Genomic DNA, 18,532 nt, shown 5'->3' on the forward strand with positions numbered 1-18,532 from the left:
GCTCTGCTATTAGTTAGGATACAGCAAATTACCCCATGGCCTTCCCAGCGTGTCCCTCAGCCCAGAGCTGTCTGCCACTCATGCTTGATGCAATCTCACCACAACGTCAGAAATGATGTTGGTGGTACGGCAGTTGAGGCTGAACCTTCCCACCAGTATTCCATTACATTTTGTTGTCATATGACAACAGATAGCAGAGGAGCAGTCTGACAGAATGCCACCTAATACAGAAGTGTGGATGAAGCAAAATTATGGGATTTAATTCCTCCATGCAGAAAAAAAATGGCACCATTGACATTCATCGATGCTTGCCAAATATTTATAGAGACCCAGCAGTTGATGCGAGCTCAGTGAGGTGGTGGGTGGTGCATTTTAGCAGTGGTGACAGCAACATGAAAGACTGTGAAAGACAAAACTGTTTTCCTTTTTTGTCTCAAAGCTTGCTTTGTGAGGCCTTTCTGGTGATAAGGCTCTAACTGACAACTGCAAATTATCCAGGGGAGTGAGTGGTGAATGTCACTGTGCCACAGTACCTCTGCTCATGATTGTAAAGATAAGCAGAAGCAGGACAAGCAGTCTTTTTCCGGGGTGAGGCTTGAAGGAGCTGACCACTACAAAAGGCAATAATGCTTGTGCATGGCAATGAAGATATCGCTCCCTGCTGGTTGATCTGTTGGGTCAGGTATGTCACACTAAGAGAAAAAAAGAAGAATAAAACCCGGAGAAATGGCAGATAAAAAGGCACTCACAAAACTAAGGACTTTGGAGAACTCCCAACGAAACCTTTGACAGAGAATTCCTTGAGGGAAAAAGAACCCCCCCCTCCCCGGAGTTGGTATGCCATATACATATGTATTGATAAAATGAAATTAATTTATGCTTTAAATTATGACCAGTGTTTGTGGGCATGCTTACCGTAAGAATCAAGTATGAGAAAACACGCGAAAGAAGGGAATAATCATTAGGAGACACGCATATATGTGGAACTGCATTTCCACATAGATATACACATACATATACGGTTCACACATTATTTATACAAGCCTCCTGCATGCAGACATACAGACAAGCTGGGACTGGACTTTTCCTGATGCTGAACCACAGAGTCCCACTGAATGCTGTTCAGTTTTGTTTACAGATTCACAACTGCTTGCTACCTACTATCTATACTTAATAAAGAAATAAAACACTATAATGCAATGGAAAGCACAGCAATAATAGCATGGTAGCAAAGCCTGAGGCTGCAGCAAGTGAGGATAAGCCCAAATACAGTGGCTGTGTACACAGAAACAAAGGGAAAAAAGCTGCTAACCTTCAGAAGGCCTCAGGTAGGCAGGGATCTCCAGCAAGACACCCTTGCCTCCGCTACCAACCCTTAAATGACATCTGGGAAGGAGTGGATCCTGGCTGCACACACCTGAGCTCTCCTGGGCAGGTTCTGCCTTCCCACCAGGTGCCCAGTTACTGGTTCAAGCCACGACTTAGCATTTCACTTCAATAAATAAACAAGCAACAAACTTGCTGTCAAATTCAGCTCTACTGACAGACAAATTCAAGGCAGTCTGGTTCTTGGAAAAGGCAAATTCAGGAACTGGCTTGAGCAACCAGGGCAAAGATCTGCTCTCTGAAGTGATGAGGACTCACAGACAGGGAGCATTTACAGAAAGCCTTGATTATCTGGAAGTAGTACTCAAGAGTAGAAAGTGTGGCCATTTAATAGAGAATAAACTTACTAAGATAAATTACCAAAGGGAAATAATCTACTTTACAGTTAAGTGAGCATAAGTGCTAAGGCAAAAGTAATGGCAAACGCTACCTAAATGCCATTATCCACACAACTAAGCAGCACATCACAATGCCACAAAAAGTACAACACATTCTACAAACTGAGCTTCCCAGACTCTGTTAAAGTAAAAGAACTGTTACTCTCCCCCCCTCATAGCACCATAAGGAATAGGAGACCTCTGAACAAATGCACATAGTAAGAGAGCCCATGGGACAACACGTACGCCATTCTTTCCATGTCGTTTCAGATGGCAGCAGACACAAACTGCGTTCTTACAGCTGCACAGAGCCATGGCTGCATCCTCTGCTTTTGTGTTCATGTAAAATATCACTACATACATTACTTCTCCTTCTGAGGCCACGTGCCTTCTGCTGCTGAGTTGGCCTAAATGAACTCTGCCACAACGCTGCATTATCAACTACAAGAATATGTCACCAGGGAACAGAGGAAAGACTCACTTGGGGAAATTTTCACAGCTGTAAGAGACATCAGAACCAAGTGATGTAGATGCTCACACCTTGTTGCAGAGCTGAGTAAATTGGGACAGTTTGACACTTTGTTTGCAAAAGCCACATAATCCTCAAATAGCATAAATACAAGGGTGAGCCATGGCAAGTGGCTAGAAATAGACGTGATTTCAGTCACTGTCAGGGCAGATACTTTGCTTATTATTAATCAAGATGGGAAAACAGCTTAAATAAAAATTAAAGCAGTAAATAAAAATACAAAGCAGTAAATAGACACACTGGCTGGGCAGATAACTGACAAGTTCATGATAGTGAATGCTATTTTACTGGTAGCAGGCTTTAGCTACCACAAAAAGTATTCCTGCTGGATTCAACAGCTCTATTCAGAGGGTCCTAAGCACAGCTACTGGCACAGCAGCTGTTAGCAATGCAGGGCATATAGGGCATAAACAACCTCAACCGTAGGAATAAAAGGTGCATGTATGCACCTCAAATCTTATGCTGAAGAGGGCAAAGCAAAGTCAGAGCAAAAGAAAAGGTTCTACAATCACTAGTTGTTATTTTCTTAGGTTTTACGTCAGCTCAATAGATCTTATTCTAAAAAATAGTTTTTTAGTTGTACACTGACAGTTCTCAGTCTACAACTAAAAATACATATATGTGCCTCTATTTCTTCCTCCTTCCCCCAAAGGAGTTTCTATGTTATTGCATGCTGCCCATACATATTCCAACATCAACGAGAATGTTTTAGAAAAATCAACAAACAAAAAAATAACACTCAACACAAACCAGCCCTACTGCATGGGTTTCTCCACATTCTTAACAAGGCTTATGATTTGTTTCTCAGATAAAACACAGATCACAAGCACCGTGAGTGAAAACAGCTTTGTTTTAGAATAGGCACAGATCAAACACAGACCAAGCAACCCAGCACTAGGCTACTCTGTGTTACTACTTGACAATTAATTCAATTCCTGATGATAACTGTTGTAACACTACAACACGATGGAAAGCACAGCAGGGTAGCAAAGCCTTAGGCTGCAGCAAGTGAGGATAAGCCCAAATGCAGCAGCTGTGGACACCAAAAGGAAAATAAAGCTTCTCACCTTTGGAAAGCTTTGGTAGGGGATCTCCACGGGAAGCAGGGACCACCAGCAAGATAGCCTTACCTCCACTACCAATCCTTAAGCAAGGTCTGGGAAGGGGTGGATCCTGGCTGCAGCCTTCTGGTCACTCAGTTACATTGCTTGCACCTGAGCTTCCCCTGGGCTGGCCCTGCCTTCCCACAGGTGCTCAATCACCAGTTCAAGCTGTGACTTGCATTTCCACCATAACTGTAAACTAGCTGTCAGGCTGAGGTAGTATTTATCAATCAGTACACAAATATATACATTACACTACACAGATAGAGCTGATTCCATTTGTTTGCTACCAACACTAAAATATTCATGCTGTATTTCCCACAATAAAAGAGGGCATGCTGCACAACTGAAGTAAGAAGCACAGTGTATTACTTGGAGTGTAACAAGTTAATCACAGGTGAAGAACTTGAAAAGCAAAAATGCCATTATCTACACGCAGGTGCCGTACAACAGCAGCAGCAAAACACAGCAGAAAACCAACACCTGATTCCCCAGGAAATCAGAACATTTGTCTTCAGAGTACTTAGAACACACTTTGCCCATTGCATCCCTGTCCTTTCTCTTATCTCTCTTCCTTGCAATTTATGAATTGAGTTTGCAACATAATGAACTAAATACTCCAACTTTAATATTTGCATTCATACCAAAAACAATTAACAGTTTTTACAAATAGTGTTATTTACTAAAACAATTCTTGTACAACAGTGCAGTATATCTAAATATATACATATGCCAACATCAAAGGGAGCATCAAAACAGAACAAGCCAAAAATGTACTTTGCTACTGTGTACACTTTATTACAACCAGAACAGACTTCAGCAGGCTCCTTTTGTTTTTCATGACAAAGACAGAAATTATTTGGATTTCCAGAAGCACATGCAGGTGAGAGGAACAAAAACTCCTACCCTTTTGCTAAGGTAGCAGCATGAAAATTGATCTGCAATTATACATAGTAGCAAATGGAATGTTTTTAAATACAAATATCCTAACTCCAGAAACAAGGCTTCTAATGGCTTACATAGTGTTTTTACATATTGAAGCAAAAAGGTCAAATTTCAGGGCCTTCCAAGGTTTTACTATGGTGTTGGATAGCATACACATCAAAGTCAATATTCTTCATTGCAGCTGAAAAGGAAAAAGGAGTACCTGGAGTGTGAAGTTGGTTGGCTTTATTAACATGGAATAGAAGAGTACAAAATGATTCTGCCTGCCTCCTAACAACGGCCATTTTTGTAGATTTTATTTTGCTTTTTTTTAAAAAAAAAACAAACCTGCTCTTGATTTTTAAATGGAAAAATTATGCTCCCTTATTATTCAAAAGCGATGCGTGCATCTTCTCCAAAGGAAACTGCAGATACATCATTCAAAGTGCCATTGTAGCCACGGTAATTAGAGACATTCTTTTCCATTCAGTCTGTGAAACCCACCAGACAAGGAATAAAGTAAGACTGCACAGAAACCTTTGAAATGAGAGTGAAAAAATAAAGGTAAGTGATATTAGAGAAAATACTAAACAAATTAATTGGAGAATGAGGTATTAAGCAGTTCTCCAGCATAAATCTGATGTTCCTGTCATCTAGATGAAATCAGAGAACTATAACAGCAGCCTAGATTTGATCAGCAAAATATGTCCATGCTATTAAAAGCAGATTTATCTCCTCTTATCCAAGCATTTGCAATCTGACAAAATCATATGAAGTTCTGGTTACTCAAACTCGTTTTAGGTCCCCCTTCAAAACTTCTGAAGAGTCACTGTATGAGGGCAATATGCTTCCCCACACCTGCTAAGAAGCACATGATACTGCTATCTTGTTTTTCACGGTTGTTATACTGCTGTATAGGTATTCTGCCTTCTTTGACATCAAACACACATTTACACGGGTAACAGTTACTAAACAGAGGTGGGTAAATATGTGGCAGCTGATGTTTCAACTGCAAACTCCTGAATACACTGCCATAACATCAGTGTACCAAATCAAATTTCAACACGCTGACCTCAGAATTCTTCCTGGGATGCTTTACAGTAAATCTTTACATCTCTGTTACACCCACATAAATTGAGATGATGGGTAAACAAATTTTAGCTGAGAAATGCACAGAAGGCACTTTCCAGATTCCGCTCCAGTTCATGAAAACCAAGTCACTACAATATTCCTTCTGACATTAATTAACATTTCCGTATTCCTTCATAAAAGAGTTAAACAACAAAGGGTTACACAAAATGTGGTGAGAAGACTTCAGCCTTTCATTGTCTATTTACAAATAAAGAAGTGAGACGTTCAAAAATTAGGTGTTCTGTTGGAACAGGAATGATGTGTCATTTCCAGGGATTCTGAACTTTCAGACGGATTAACTTTGTGACACTTAGGTTCTTTGCTAAGAAGCTTTTCCACACAGGAGCTGTACATGTTCTTTCCTTCTCTCACCCATATTCAGTGTTCAATACCATAGTAAGACAGAATATGCATGAACTTCATCAAAACAATGCATAAATAAGGAAACTGAATAGATCACAGCAGGGAAAACCAGCAATGACATTTTCAGATGATACTAAACTGGTCGAAAGGTGAACTGAAATATAATTCCTGAATACCAGTTAGAGGATAAGTGAAGGAATTAGTGCAGGGACAGCATGTAGCAAAGCAGGAGGAAGTGTAACTGAAAAGCACTAGATCAAGGGATGCAACCATGTGAGAAGGCAAAATAATCATTCCTGGTTAATGAAACAAAACAACATGAAGCAATACAGCTCCAAAATAAACTTGGTCTGAAAACTGCATCTGAAATTAAAAAACAAAAATAAAAATGGGATGCTAAGACTAAACCTAAAATCAGCACCAATTGTGGTCAATGAAAACATATTTTTTTTTTAGGTCAACTAATGCATGAAAGACTAGGAATGTGAATTGTTAAAGTCAGCTGGGCTTTAAGCTTCTCCTTGAATTGGGGCACAAGAAGTATGGAGTAGAGGTTATTTACACTTCTGGCAGAAATTACACACTTCTAAATACTGCTTCTCTGCTTCTCAGTAAGATAGCTAAAGCATGCAGAGAACACTATCTAAATGACACTGCACGTCCTTTCTACAAAAAAAAAAACAAAACAAACACGTCTTCAATCTATTAAAAATGATCTATTATACAAATCCTTGGACTTTCATCCCTCCCCCCCTTTTTTTTTTGTAGCTGTTAGTGTTACCTTCCAAATTCCACAGACTATTGTGCTAACACCAAATACAAACAGTCTGTGAGCATGCTTAAGAATTCTGGAAAAAGAAAAAACCAAACCAAAACACGAACATTCCAGTATTGAAACAAGCTGTTCTGGCTAGAAAATCACTGACTGGAACACATCAGCTAGGGCCATGTTTTGTAACCACCTGGCTACAAAGTTAGGCAAAATCAGCCTTCCAAAAGAATTAAGAGGCAGAACACCAGCTCTACTAAACAGGTGAAACAAAGATTTGTTAGGTAACACATAGACCAGGAGTATAAGGATTACTGAGGTTAATTTACATTATAATGTACAATTGCAACATTTAATTCCAGAAGTATCACACTAAAATACAGTACACAAAAGCAAACAATTTCTGGCACATACATTAACGAGACTGAAAACACAGCTTTGATGCTGAAGCCACATAGTATTGCTGTAACTGGAATGAGAGTCATCAGAAAAGGTAAGAGGAAACCAGAATGCATTAGTAGATCAAATACAAATGCAAAGTAATACCAATTTTTGTACAAGTAATTCTGATCAGGCATAACAAAATTCCATTTCCATTACCAAAATCCTTTTGCAGCACCACTGCTGCAGAAAGAAAATATTATGCCTCAAAAAGACACCTGGTTACGTTTCTGAGAAATGCAAGGGTTCCAAATAATGCACATTGCTGCAGAAGAAAATTCAGATTTGAAAGTCAACAAAATTAAGAGGCCTTATCTATTCACACTGCAGAAGGACTAATAAACTTAACCGGCAGAACAGCTGGAAATTGAAAAATTAACAGATGTTTAAGGCAGAAGTGTTTGTGTAAAAACAGCAAATAGAACAAATTGCTAAGCAAGGCCACTAGAGATCAAATGAAGCCCTGAAGGTTGTTCAGCAAAGTGATTTAAATGTCCATAATTCTCCATTAATTCTCTAATTAAGAAGACTTGAATGAAGTTGTGTTATTCATGTTGCACGTTCCAGTTTATAACTCCACCATTTCTCCTCCAACTCAATTTCTCTCTGTCTTTGGTGTACTCTCTACCAACACACATAGAATACAGTTCTCGTTGTCATTATAAAAAATCAACTTGGAAAAAAATAAATTATGTGCTTTTCATGATAAAATGCAAAATTCTGATCTGTTGCATGGTCCCATGATATGTTTAGCAGCCTCTGAATAGTAGTTTTAGGTTATTAATTGCATGTTAAGCAGAATCACAACTTGTTGTTATCATCCCCCACATCATTTACTAGCTATCTAGTTTGCTTTGGTAGATAAAGCCATCTAATAGTCATGACACCCTTGTATTCTATTCAGGAAGTAATAAAACCTAGACTTGGGTAAGTTTGGAATTCATGTATAGACCTTAGTCTGTAAGGGTAACCATGATATGCAGAATTACCACTTGTCCTGTATTGGAAAAAGACATCACATCTGTCATAAAACTAGATAAAACTATGAAACATGGTTGTCAGTTCATGATTAAAATAAAATAGTTATGTAAATTATTTTTTAACATTGTGTTAAATATATTCACATGATCACCATAGCTATACGTAATGGCCACTACTGTAATCACACACTATATGTACATAACATATATTCCACAACAGTTTGCAAGTGTTGAGGTTTTCACAGACTAGCCAATTTTACCAGACATAAATAATCTTGTACCAATTTTTAGCCGTTTTAAAAGGAATTAAGTGTCCTAAATATATCCATTCCTCTGCAAAATTAAAAAAAAAAAATCCTAAAAAGTCAGTGCAAATTGAACTTGTTCACCAAGATAGATTCTTATTAAGCTGAAGATAAACAAAGTTGAAGAGATTAAAGGAAGAAACTCAAAGCATTGTCAACTGCCTTTAGCAGAGGTTAAAGAAGATTAGGAATCAGAAGTCCCGGATCCTATAGCAGAGCCTTCTGTGAATAGCTATGCTGTGGCTGTTGAGTAGGTGGAGGCTGTGCTTGCTGTGGAGGTGCTTGTTGGCTGCCAGCTGTCTGTGGCAGAGGTGTAGATGCTAAGTTATAGTTTGGCACCTGGGACATATTAGTTCCAGCATTCTGATAAGCAGCAACATCAACAGCAGCAGGTGGTGGACTATACACTGAAGCCTGGTTAGAGTAAGTATTTCCAGCAACCATTGCACTGAAAAATAAAAGGAAATGAAAACTTTAAAAGTCAGTTCAAAAACATTTTACAAACAGAAAGTTATGTATTGCTTTAACTGTGCTATATAAAAACACATAGGAAAAGCTACCTTCCAGCTCTGGACAGTTGCATATTTAAATTTGTAGACAATGAATATCCCAATTAAAACACGCTCCTCAGACTTACACCAAATACACTAGATTTTGAATTAGACTGAATCTATAGTATATTTTAAATGTGCAATCCAGAACTCCATCCATTTTCTGTTTCTTATCATAACAGCCACTCAATAGTTTTATTGAGTATTCTGAGCCCATGCACTTCATTCTCAAAAGGAGCAGAATTCTGAAGCTAGTATGGATGTGATCTACACCTTCTCAGAAATAACACAAGACAAAGCAGCAGACAATTTTCATTATTAAACATCCACATAATCTTTATACAAATATGTGTGTGTATATATATGTATATAAATATCCACTGACACATACCCACACATAGAAATGTTTGAAATTTGTCAGAAATTTTGACAAAGCACACACCACCAGTAAAAAGCACCACTGCAACTAATTGCTACTAATTGAAGCAGACTTCAGTAGTGATTAAAATTACACTTCTACAAGACAATTTTTCTCCTTAAAATATCATCTGTGGTCTTTTATATTTGCACTGATTTAAGCCTAAGTAGGAAAATACTTAAAATTACTTTGTGTACGACGTCTGTGCAGGCTGACCAGGTAGTACTGAGCTGGCAGATGGAGTAACTGTGCCTTGGCTGAGAGAAGAGAGCTGTTCTGGAGGAAGATTATAACCTTGAATGTGGCCCATCTGTGCACTCCCTGCCACCAAATATGCATTACCTTGAGGTTGCCCTGGATAAACCTAGAAAGTTAAATAAAGGAATAGTAAGAATAAAATAAAGCAAAATTTTGGTAGTTAAAGACTGACTGAAGAACATAAAGACATTTTCTTGAACCCTTTAACCTACAGATACTTTAATAAAAGCCAGTTGATTGTCTTCCATTCGGTGATGCAGTATGAAAAAAAAAAAAACCTAGATTTCCAAAGGATTATTTACACTGCTATCCTCACACTCCAGTACCAAAAAAGTCAGACAGTTTACTGGACAGCCTGTACTCCACATTTTATTTAAATGACTGTCACTCATGCTAACTAGAACTACTACCATTGAACGACAATACTGAGGATGTTGTGTAACAAACAGCAGTCCAAGGAAGAGTACTTTTGATGCCCAGAGAACTTCCAATAAGTTAGAGCCATTAAAACAGTCAAGAGTGTATTACTTTTCTGTCCTTAGCCAACCTACAATTTCATGCAAGTAAATGCTGAAAGTGCTATTGTGAAACTGTTTGAGGGCAAAATGAGGTCTTGAGGTCTTATTTTCAATTGAGAATATGGTACAGCTTTGTAACTAGTTAGAGTAGACAGAAGATATTTCTAAATCATGAGCACATTTTTAAAACCTACACTACTGTTCAGTCCTGAATTATCCAGCTGAACAAAAAATACTAGAAGAAACTGTGAGGTCTCATACATAACTGAGTTCACATAAGTCAGTGATAGACAGCCCTTAAGATCCATAGACCTCAGATGACATTGATCTTTGACCAACAATGCAAAGGCCTGATAAGCTTTAATTTTTCAGCTGCTTATTTTTATGCATGACTTTTTCCTTGACCTAAACTAGTTGAGCAGAAAAGAACTGGAATTGTTAGAACTGGTAAAAGGAGTATCTCTAAAGCTCGCAGCTGAAAACACAGAATATTCTAGTCTTATAATGTGCTGAGAGAAAGAACTTCTTGTTCACTGAGAATACTTCTAAGGGAGCAAGATGATTTTATTAATGCAGTGTTGAGCATGCACAGGTTTCCAGCTCCTAGGATGGAAGAGGCAGCAGCAGCAGGGCAAAAAGAGAAAATACACATCTCTTTGCAACCAGCACATCTCACCATATTTTATATAGAACTTGTAGTTTCAAAATCAATTCAGTATACATTTATTCCAGGAATGTACATAAGTATATTGCAAATAAAACACTTGAGTAACATTTGAGCAAGTCAAATGCAGCTTAGTATATGCTTGAAAATGTCAGCAGCTATTAGTTTATGTACATACCTGAGAGCCAGAAACACCGGATGACTGCATATAATACTGTTGGTTTTGTAGCTTTGCATACATGGAATACATTGGGTCTTCATTCATCAATTTGTTATACAAAGAAAGAGCCTCCATTGCTTTAACATTGAGCTCTGAAAGTTCTGAATGTTTCCTAGAAAATAGGTAATATGGTTTATTCTACAGCTCAGATATCTTCAATACAGAACAGACAACATAGGGCAACTTTCACAAGGGGAGATCAGCAACATACTCCTGCTACCTGTGAAGTGATGTCTGCTGAGTGCCATAATGTCAAATGACAGAATACTATAACATATGATGAGACCAGGGAAAAGAAATCCCTCATACCTCCTCACAGCTACTAGTAAATACACCTATTTACTTTGCAAGTATCCACAGAAACAATTAGGATTATCACTGAGTAGCAACACTCATATTTCTAAGAATGAGTCTTGAGTCAAAACACATATGTACTTTTTTACCTGTCTATATCTTTTAATTTTTCATCTATGAGGGGTCCCATCTGGTGGCACATTGCTAGAAAAGAAGAACATTAAAAGATTTAATGTTATAAATAAAGTTTTCTATGCATCCAGTAAGAAAACAGCTTAAAGAAAATTATCAGATAAAAATGTGTAAGTGAAAATCAAAAAGAAGAAAGAAAAAAAAAGCAAAAAGGAAAGAAAAATTAATATTAGTGCAATAATTAATTAACAGTACCACACAGAAATCACCTACGAGAACAATTAAGGGGAAAACAGATTGCAGTGGTTCAAATCCTGCACATCAAAGACACAGCACATTGCTCTTTCACTGTAATACTAACTGGATGAGAGAGATCCTGTTGAGTAAGGTTTTTACAAACCACTAAGACATTACATGTAAAAACCAACACAAAGAAGCAATGAACTATTTAATAACTGGGAGATGTGCTTAATAAGCAATATCTCAGTCTTATTTGGTGAATAAATAAGATTGCAGAAAAACAAACAAACAAACAATTACAAAGTATCAGAATTCTGAATATCCAGAAACAAAAACTTTATCTGGATTCAAGAGGCAAGTGAGGTTGGTAAGAGGATGTTGAATTTCCCTTATGAAGTTGATGAAATCAGCAATGGCACTTTTGGCTTCAAGATGGAGGCATCACTTCTGCAATTTTACACTTCATACTGAAAACGCATGTAAAAGATCTCCTGATCAGGACAAAGATGTCACATAAATCAGGATCAGCTGGTAAACTTAAGCAGCTAATAAGAACTTAGAGAGTATCCTATTTTATTCATAGTTGAAAAATCTACATGCAAAGTGCACAGTCTCTAGACATCTAGATTCATTCAGAATATGCCATTTTCTTAACAAAGTCTGTTTCCATCTGGATTGTAAATTTAAACCAATGTTTTGTTCCGTAGTGAGTAAGTTTCTTTACTTCCTTCTCCAAACTTCCCTTCTAAAGCCTTTGTTGCATTTATCAGCCCAGGCAGAATAGTCTGTAATGCCTCTTTGAGAGGTATTCTGAATAAATCTGAGTGTAAAGGACTAGTTTAAGATATTTGTAGTACTCTATAAGGTACTTCTTAACAATACAATCCAACAGAAACATGAATGCAGGTGAAAAGCAAATAGGACAACCAGAGGTCTATTCTAAGTCCCAGTAGTATTTTTCTTCCTCTCATGGAGTCTTCCTTACACGCCTTTTGTAACTCAAGCTGTGCTACTCCACGAGGGAAAATAAATCTGAGAATACTAAATTAAGTATTCCTGGGCCTTGAAAAGTGAAAAAAGCTCTAATGCAGTTTCACTGAGAGAAAGAGTGGGCTTTTTTTAAATAAAAATTTTGCACTTCAGTCTCTCAGATGTGGGAAATAGGAAGGAAGATGACAGTTAAGGCTCAAAGAGTTTCTTCAGGCAGGATTGTGGTGTACATATGAAGTAGTTTCAGCTAAGTTTCAATTTGTTTTGATTTGGGTATTTACTGAAGATGAAAATAACAAAACTAAGATTCTCTTACCCTCAAGATGAAGTAATTCTGGGAGGTCTGGCTGGTCATCAGTTGGATCTGCACTCTGCAACATCTGCAGGAGCTGGTCCATTTTATCCTGGAACATAAATTGCATAATTAGTGTAGAGGGAACAGGGAAGAGTTAGCACTTTCAGCTTTAAGAAAACACAAATCACATATGCTACTTCACAGGAAAGAAGATGTTTGAATAAGGAAGAGCAAAATGATTAAAAACAAATGTTAGCAACAAGTGTAATGTGCAGTATACCCCTTTAATTCTAAAATCCTTCTAAACAGTATTTTCAGGAGAGTTTCTGGGTCTCCTCTACTTATTACATATGCAACACTACCACCTAGTGGGATTAGTGCAATTGTTTTGACAGAAAACACAGTACTTAGAACAAAGACATAGGTACTCCAACTACGTTCACTGGAAAAAACCACACATTTTGTTTGTGCATGCTGTCAGCACATAAACAGTGCTGTTATTAATATATATGGAAGGGGTTTTTTTATGATGATATTCAGAGGGGTTGTATGGTTTAATTCAGTATATTACGTTGCAGATTAACCCATTTAAATATTTTTACGTATACCAAGGGGAAAAAATTAAAATGTATGAACTCTTTGAAAAGTATGTCTTGCTATAAACTATACTTCTTAACCAAACATTACTTATAAATAATTAGTAATTACTTCTTAGCTGAGTGTATCAAATAAATAGCCTATAATGGGGCAGTTATGCTGGCAGCATCATAGAGGAAACTAAAAACATGTCTTTTTCCTCTGAACTCTGGGAAACAAGTCAAATTAACTACTTCCTTAAAAGATTATACTATGGGAAGTTTAAACATTAAACAAAATATAATCAAAGAAGGCAAAGCTGGAAGGCACCTCAACACCCCAAGGCCCAAGATAAGCCATTTCTGTACCATACAAACTTACAGATATCTCTTAGAAGGAAAAGTATTTGAGAAAGGGATAGATGAGGCAGGACAAATAGGATGTTAGGGAGGCAGTAACTAAATTTTCATTTCTCAAAACAATGACAAAAAAGTTGAGAAAGATGTAGAAAGCCATGGGAGAAAAAGGGAAAAATTCTGAACAGATCTCTCTCTCTTGGAGAAAGAAAAAGGTGGGGAAAAACAGCCTGGTCTGAGGGGCTCCTGGGTGCTCTGCAGAATCACTGAGCTGAAATCACGTGAATCTTACTATTACTTAGAATAACAACAAGTTCACAGTTTTCAGAGAAGGAAAAAGATTTTTCAGAGTTGGGGAAAACAATGGTGGTTATATTGGAAATAAATCTAAGACAGCACTTAAAATGGGTGTATCTGAGGTATCTAGAAGTACTTAAAGCACAACTTTAGAGCAAATGCATCACTCCACGCCAAGCGCCTAGTTTGCATGGAAACAGCCATACAGTCCTGAACTATGGCCCTGAATTGAACAAAGTCTCCAAAGTCAGTTTCATAAATTCCTAAGAACTTCAAGATACATTAGCACATTAGGGCACTGCAGATAATCAACTTTTCTGCCTCATTCTTTTTGGCTACATTCTTTTGATAGTCCAAATTGCTTTTGAGATACAGGATGAAAGGGTTAAACATCACATGTTTAAGTGCAAGAGGTTGAAAAATCAATATTTGTTTCATGCTTACTTCATCAATATAAACTGGTTCAGGCTCAGGTTCTATTGTTTCTACTTGAACTTCATCACTGAACTGCACTGTTTTCTTCTCAGCTTTCACTGTAAGATAAATAGGCAGCTCTTATTTTTTAAAATAAACAAAACAAGGGCAATGTTACAGAGCTAGCATGTTACATCTGCAGATCTTTGTATCTGAAACTGTGAAAAACAAAAATTAATTTGACATTTGAAGGACAAAAGTATTTTCATACACAAACTCATTTACAATCAATCAATCAACAATTCATATAAGGTCAACGGAAGCACATTTTAGAAAGTAAATGCCTTTGTTGTAGTCTCCCTCTATATTACACTTATTAGTAAGCCATCAAGAAAACACACTAAGAGAGATATTGGAAGAAATAGGGCTTGTGAGTTAAAAGTAAGAGAAAACTGGGAAAATCATCTACAACAAAACCGTTCTCTTTTTCCCAGAGTCAAGTATAGAACTGGAAGTTGTGTCAAATTTCTTTCTCAGTCAAATATCACTAACTGACCAGAGGCCTTCAGTTTTTTCTTAATTACTTATCATTGCAACCAGGTAAAAAGATCATTAGGGAATAAACTGCTGGTTTTTGGGTTTTTTTTGTTTTTAATTTTTACAAATTTTCTCTAGCTGTCAGTAAATTGTTAAACGAGTCTCAAGGAAGCTAATGACTTGTAAGCTGTAGGTAGCATCCTGTTTTTCAGACACCAGCATTGGTAGCCACAGACTGGCATACAAAGATGGGACAGTGAGAGCATAGTAAGGGCTCTTCAGTTTTACCATGAATATGACATGAACTGTGACCTAACTCTATCATAAGGGAAAGCAAACACGGATTGTGTACAACTACAGATACATCCCATGAGCCAAGGCAAGGCTTAACACACATACATAAATATAACGTTACTTACTCATTTCTGGCTCAGCAGAAAGATCAGCTGTAACAAAATTAGATGGAAACAGTCCTATACCCTGATGAGTTTCACCTTTCCACCAATTCGGATCACTGCAAGATTTTAAAAAGTAAAAATTAAAAACCCATGCTCACAAGGAATTTTCCCAAGATCTGCACTGTACAAGGCATTTATACTACTTGTACATAAACACAATTTGCATATATGCAGACATCTTCCTATAATAATAATTACGTAATTACATTTGTAGATCAAAAATCTAGGAGATCATTAAATAAAATATCTAATGTATAAATATATTTTATTGCAACTGTATTCCAATGTATGTTTCCAACATAGCATACACCATTACTCCTGACTGATTTTAAGTCTAATACACTTCTAATAGGCATTCTATTCAAGTTACCTGTCATCAAGGATAGTTATAAGTTCTCCAGCCTTAAAGGTTAATTCATTGTCTTCAGCAGCCTCAAAATCATAGATCGCACGAACCTTTCGGCCCTCATGTTTGTGATTTGTTAAAAGGCTTGAGGTGCTTGGATACAAACTGGAAAGTGTTGTTTGCTGTTGTCTTTGTTCTTTTAGCGACAGTTCAATTGCTACAAAAGAAGAGTTATCTAGATGAAAATCCCCTATATAAATGTGTAGAATGACTTGAAAACTTAACACTATGAAAATATTTAGTATAATTCCACTCCTGTTGCACTGTAACCGACTTCTACCTCTCCTGCAAAAATATGATAACAAATTAAATGACGTTTTACAACTGTAGAGCAAAAATTCTGCTCCTAAGTGTTTCCGTTTTATTAGATATTTACCTTCAAATTCTTTAGGTCAGCAAGTAAAGGACTCACCTTTAGCTAAATCTTCTTCTTCTTTCTTGTTAGCTGCTGCACCAGGATCTTTGGCAACTAGGGCTGGACTTGCTTTTGCCTGCTCAGCAGCCTAGACAAAAATAAAAGATGTAGAAGTAAAATCATTGAAAAACTGTCAGGATGCATTAACATTCACTATCTAGATTTGTATTCATCTATATTTCAGGAGGAAATTCATTACTCAGAGGACAGTGAGAAACCAGCACTGCTGCCCAGAGAGCTGTGGGTGCCCCATCCCTGGAGGTGTTCAAATTCAGGTTGGATGGGGCCCTGAGCAGCCTGAGCTGGAGGGGGGCAGCCCTGCCCATGGCACGGGGTTGGAACTGGATGGAACTTTCTAACTCAGGACGTTCTTTGATTCTATGATTCTGTGATTGGTGATACAAAAATCAAAAAAAGCCAAAGCATTTCAGCCCTCAAGTGAATGCTTTACTTAGACAAGAAAAATTTCATTTTGTTTGCCAAACGCATTATAATATTCAAGACTAGAAATACTAAAATCCAAAACTGAGGATAAAAAGAATTTGTGATTTTTTGTATTACTACTTTTGTAGTACTATACCTGTGAACCAATAGCTGGGAAAGTAACTCCTTGCTCCTTCAGATTTTTTATCATGGCAGATATTAAACTAAGCTGTGGATCATTCTTGAATTCATCAGTCCATTCCACCATAAGGGCTTTCAGCTTTTCACAAACTTTTGGATGACCCTATAGAAAAATAAAAATTAATTAAATAATGTAGGAATATGTTCTTAATTCTTTAATTTCACATACGTTCATGCTACTTCCAACATAAGCTATATGTACACTTGAAAACATGTACATCAATAAGTGATACCTTTTATTAGAAAGGGAGAAGAATATACCAGCGTTCAGTGTCATGTTTAATGGCCTTTGGGTACTTCAGCAATATGGACTAGCCACAAAACACAGTATACAAAGTTACAAAAAAGCCTTTTATCATCTCCATTTCACTGCACGTCTGTACGTAGTATTTTATTGTTTTAATTGAATGTGAAAATGAATGTAGGTATTTACCAATGAATCTCACTCCACAAAGCTATTTCTCAGTCAGTCTTCCCACTAATCTTTTATGTTTCTCTCAAAATCTCCTCTTTTCCTCGTATTCTCCTCCCAGAATTTTCAGTCCTCCATTCCAATCTCAGGTTACCCCAGCTATCAATCTGATTCAGCATTTACATGAATCATATAAATCAATGCAGTACATTACCTTATTCAACACATTGCTTACTTCACTGGCAAAGTCTCTTGAACAGACTTCTAAATGAAAGATTTTACCACAGTTTGATACACATGCTCCTAGAAGCTAAAGAAAGAAAGATTAAAACTCAGAGTTCATGTAATACAGCTTTTTAGGAAAGAAGAGGACTACATTGAAATTAACCTACTGTTAAAGCCTGCATAGCAACATGGGGATCCTTATGGTTCACTCTCTTCATAATGGAACGAAGACAATCCTTAGGCCTAAAGCAAGACAAGACAGCTTTCAAGTTAGTTTTGCACATTCCTCACTGCACACATGAGAATGCATGACAATGCCAGCAGGCAGCTATCCTGAACACAGCCAGTACATTCTTCAGTGGCTTATAAGGGTAACATCAAATAAAAAATATTATAATAAATAATGAAAACAAATAAAAAAGCAACCATTAGCTGTTCTAGTCACTTCTGTCTGTAGGACTGCTAGCTTCCTTAGTTATCAGAACATCAAAAAGAATATATATTTTTTTAATTTGAGACTACTATTTGCCCCATGCTCATCAATTACTGGCAAAAGTTGCCCCTCAATAAGCCTAGCTTCACATTCAACACACCCTTCTCTATACTTAATAAGTAATAGGAACCTTATTTCTTTTATTAGATATAGAATCAGCATGAGTAATTAATGGTTAGTTAATGAACTAGGGTGATAATTACCTACACATAGATTTCCTTAAAATCTACAACTCCTCTATATTCCACATACACATCTAAAGAACACCACTACACTCCTCAGAATCAGTTTTAATCTATATAACACTCATAGAGAAAATACACAGCAAACCAGTAAGTGCTTAGGAAAAACAAAAAAAACAAAAAAACAGCATTAGATATTGCACATAAGTGTTTCAAATGAGTTAAATATGAAATTCGAGTTCTACCTAT

The 18,532-nt window shown here is 37.0% G+C and overlaps 2 protein-coding genes across 5 annotated transcripts in view; both read right to left on the minus strand.

The window, feature by feature from the left end:
• The window catches only part of LOC125695676 (macrophage mannose receptor 1-like), a 61,942-nt gene extending 58,475 nt beyond the window's left edge, over positions 1–3,467 (minus strand). For 2 of the 3 annotated variants that reach the window (XM_048950451.1, XM_048950449.1), the window contains exon 1: positions 3,360–3,400. The gene's annotated coding sequence lies outside the window, so the exon portion shown is untranslated. Of the gene's footprint in view, positions 1–3,359 lie in introns of all 3 variants that reach the window. The other variant, XM_048950452.1, reaches the window with a different exon arrangement.
• A 534-nt stretch (positions 3,468–4,001) lies between these two features.
• Positions 4,002–18,532, minus strand: part of STAM (signal transducing adaptor molecule) — a 34,771-nt gene continuing 20,240 nt past the window's right edge. For both annotated transcript variants that reach the window (XM_048950492.1, XM_048950493.1), the window contains exons 3-14: positions 17,776–17,851; positions 17,598–17,693; positions 16,928–17,074; positions 16,345–16,435; positions 15,897–16,089; positions 15,488–15,582; positions 14,562–14,650; positions 12,910–12,997; positions 11,381–11,435; positions 10,896–11,049; positions 9,466–9,641; positions 4,002–8,756 (exon numbers count right to left, since the gene is read on the minus strand). In XM_048950492.1, the coding sequence (XP_048806449.1) occupies positions 8,516–8,756; positions 9,466–9,641; positions 10,896–11,049; positions 11,381–11,435; positions 12,910–12,997; positions 14,562–14,650; positions 15,488–15,582; positions 15,897–16,089; positions 16,345–16,435; positions 16,928–17,074; positions 17,598–17,693; positions 17,776–17,851 (1,501 nt within the window). In that variant the 3' untranslated portion in view covers positions 4,002–8,515. The remainder of the gene's footprint in view (positions 8,757–9,465; positions 9,642–10,895; positions 11,050–11,380; positions 11,436–12,909; positions 12,998–14,561; positions 14,651–15,487; positions 15,583–15,896; positions 16,090–16,344; positions 16,436–16,927; positions 17,075–17,597; positions 17,694–17,775; positions 17,852–18,532) is intronic.

The sequence above is a fragment of the Lagopus muta genome, chromosome 7 (genome assembly GCF_023343835.1).
Source record: "Lagopus muta isolate bLagMut1 chromosome 7, bLagMut1 primary, whole genome shotgun sequence".
Lineage (NCBI taxonomy): Eukaryota > Metazoa > Chordata > Aves > Galliformes > Phasianidae > Lagopus > Lagopus muta.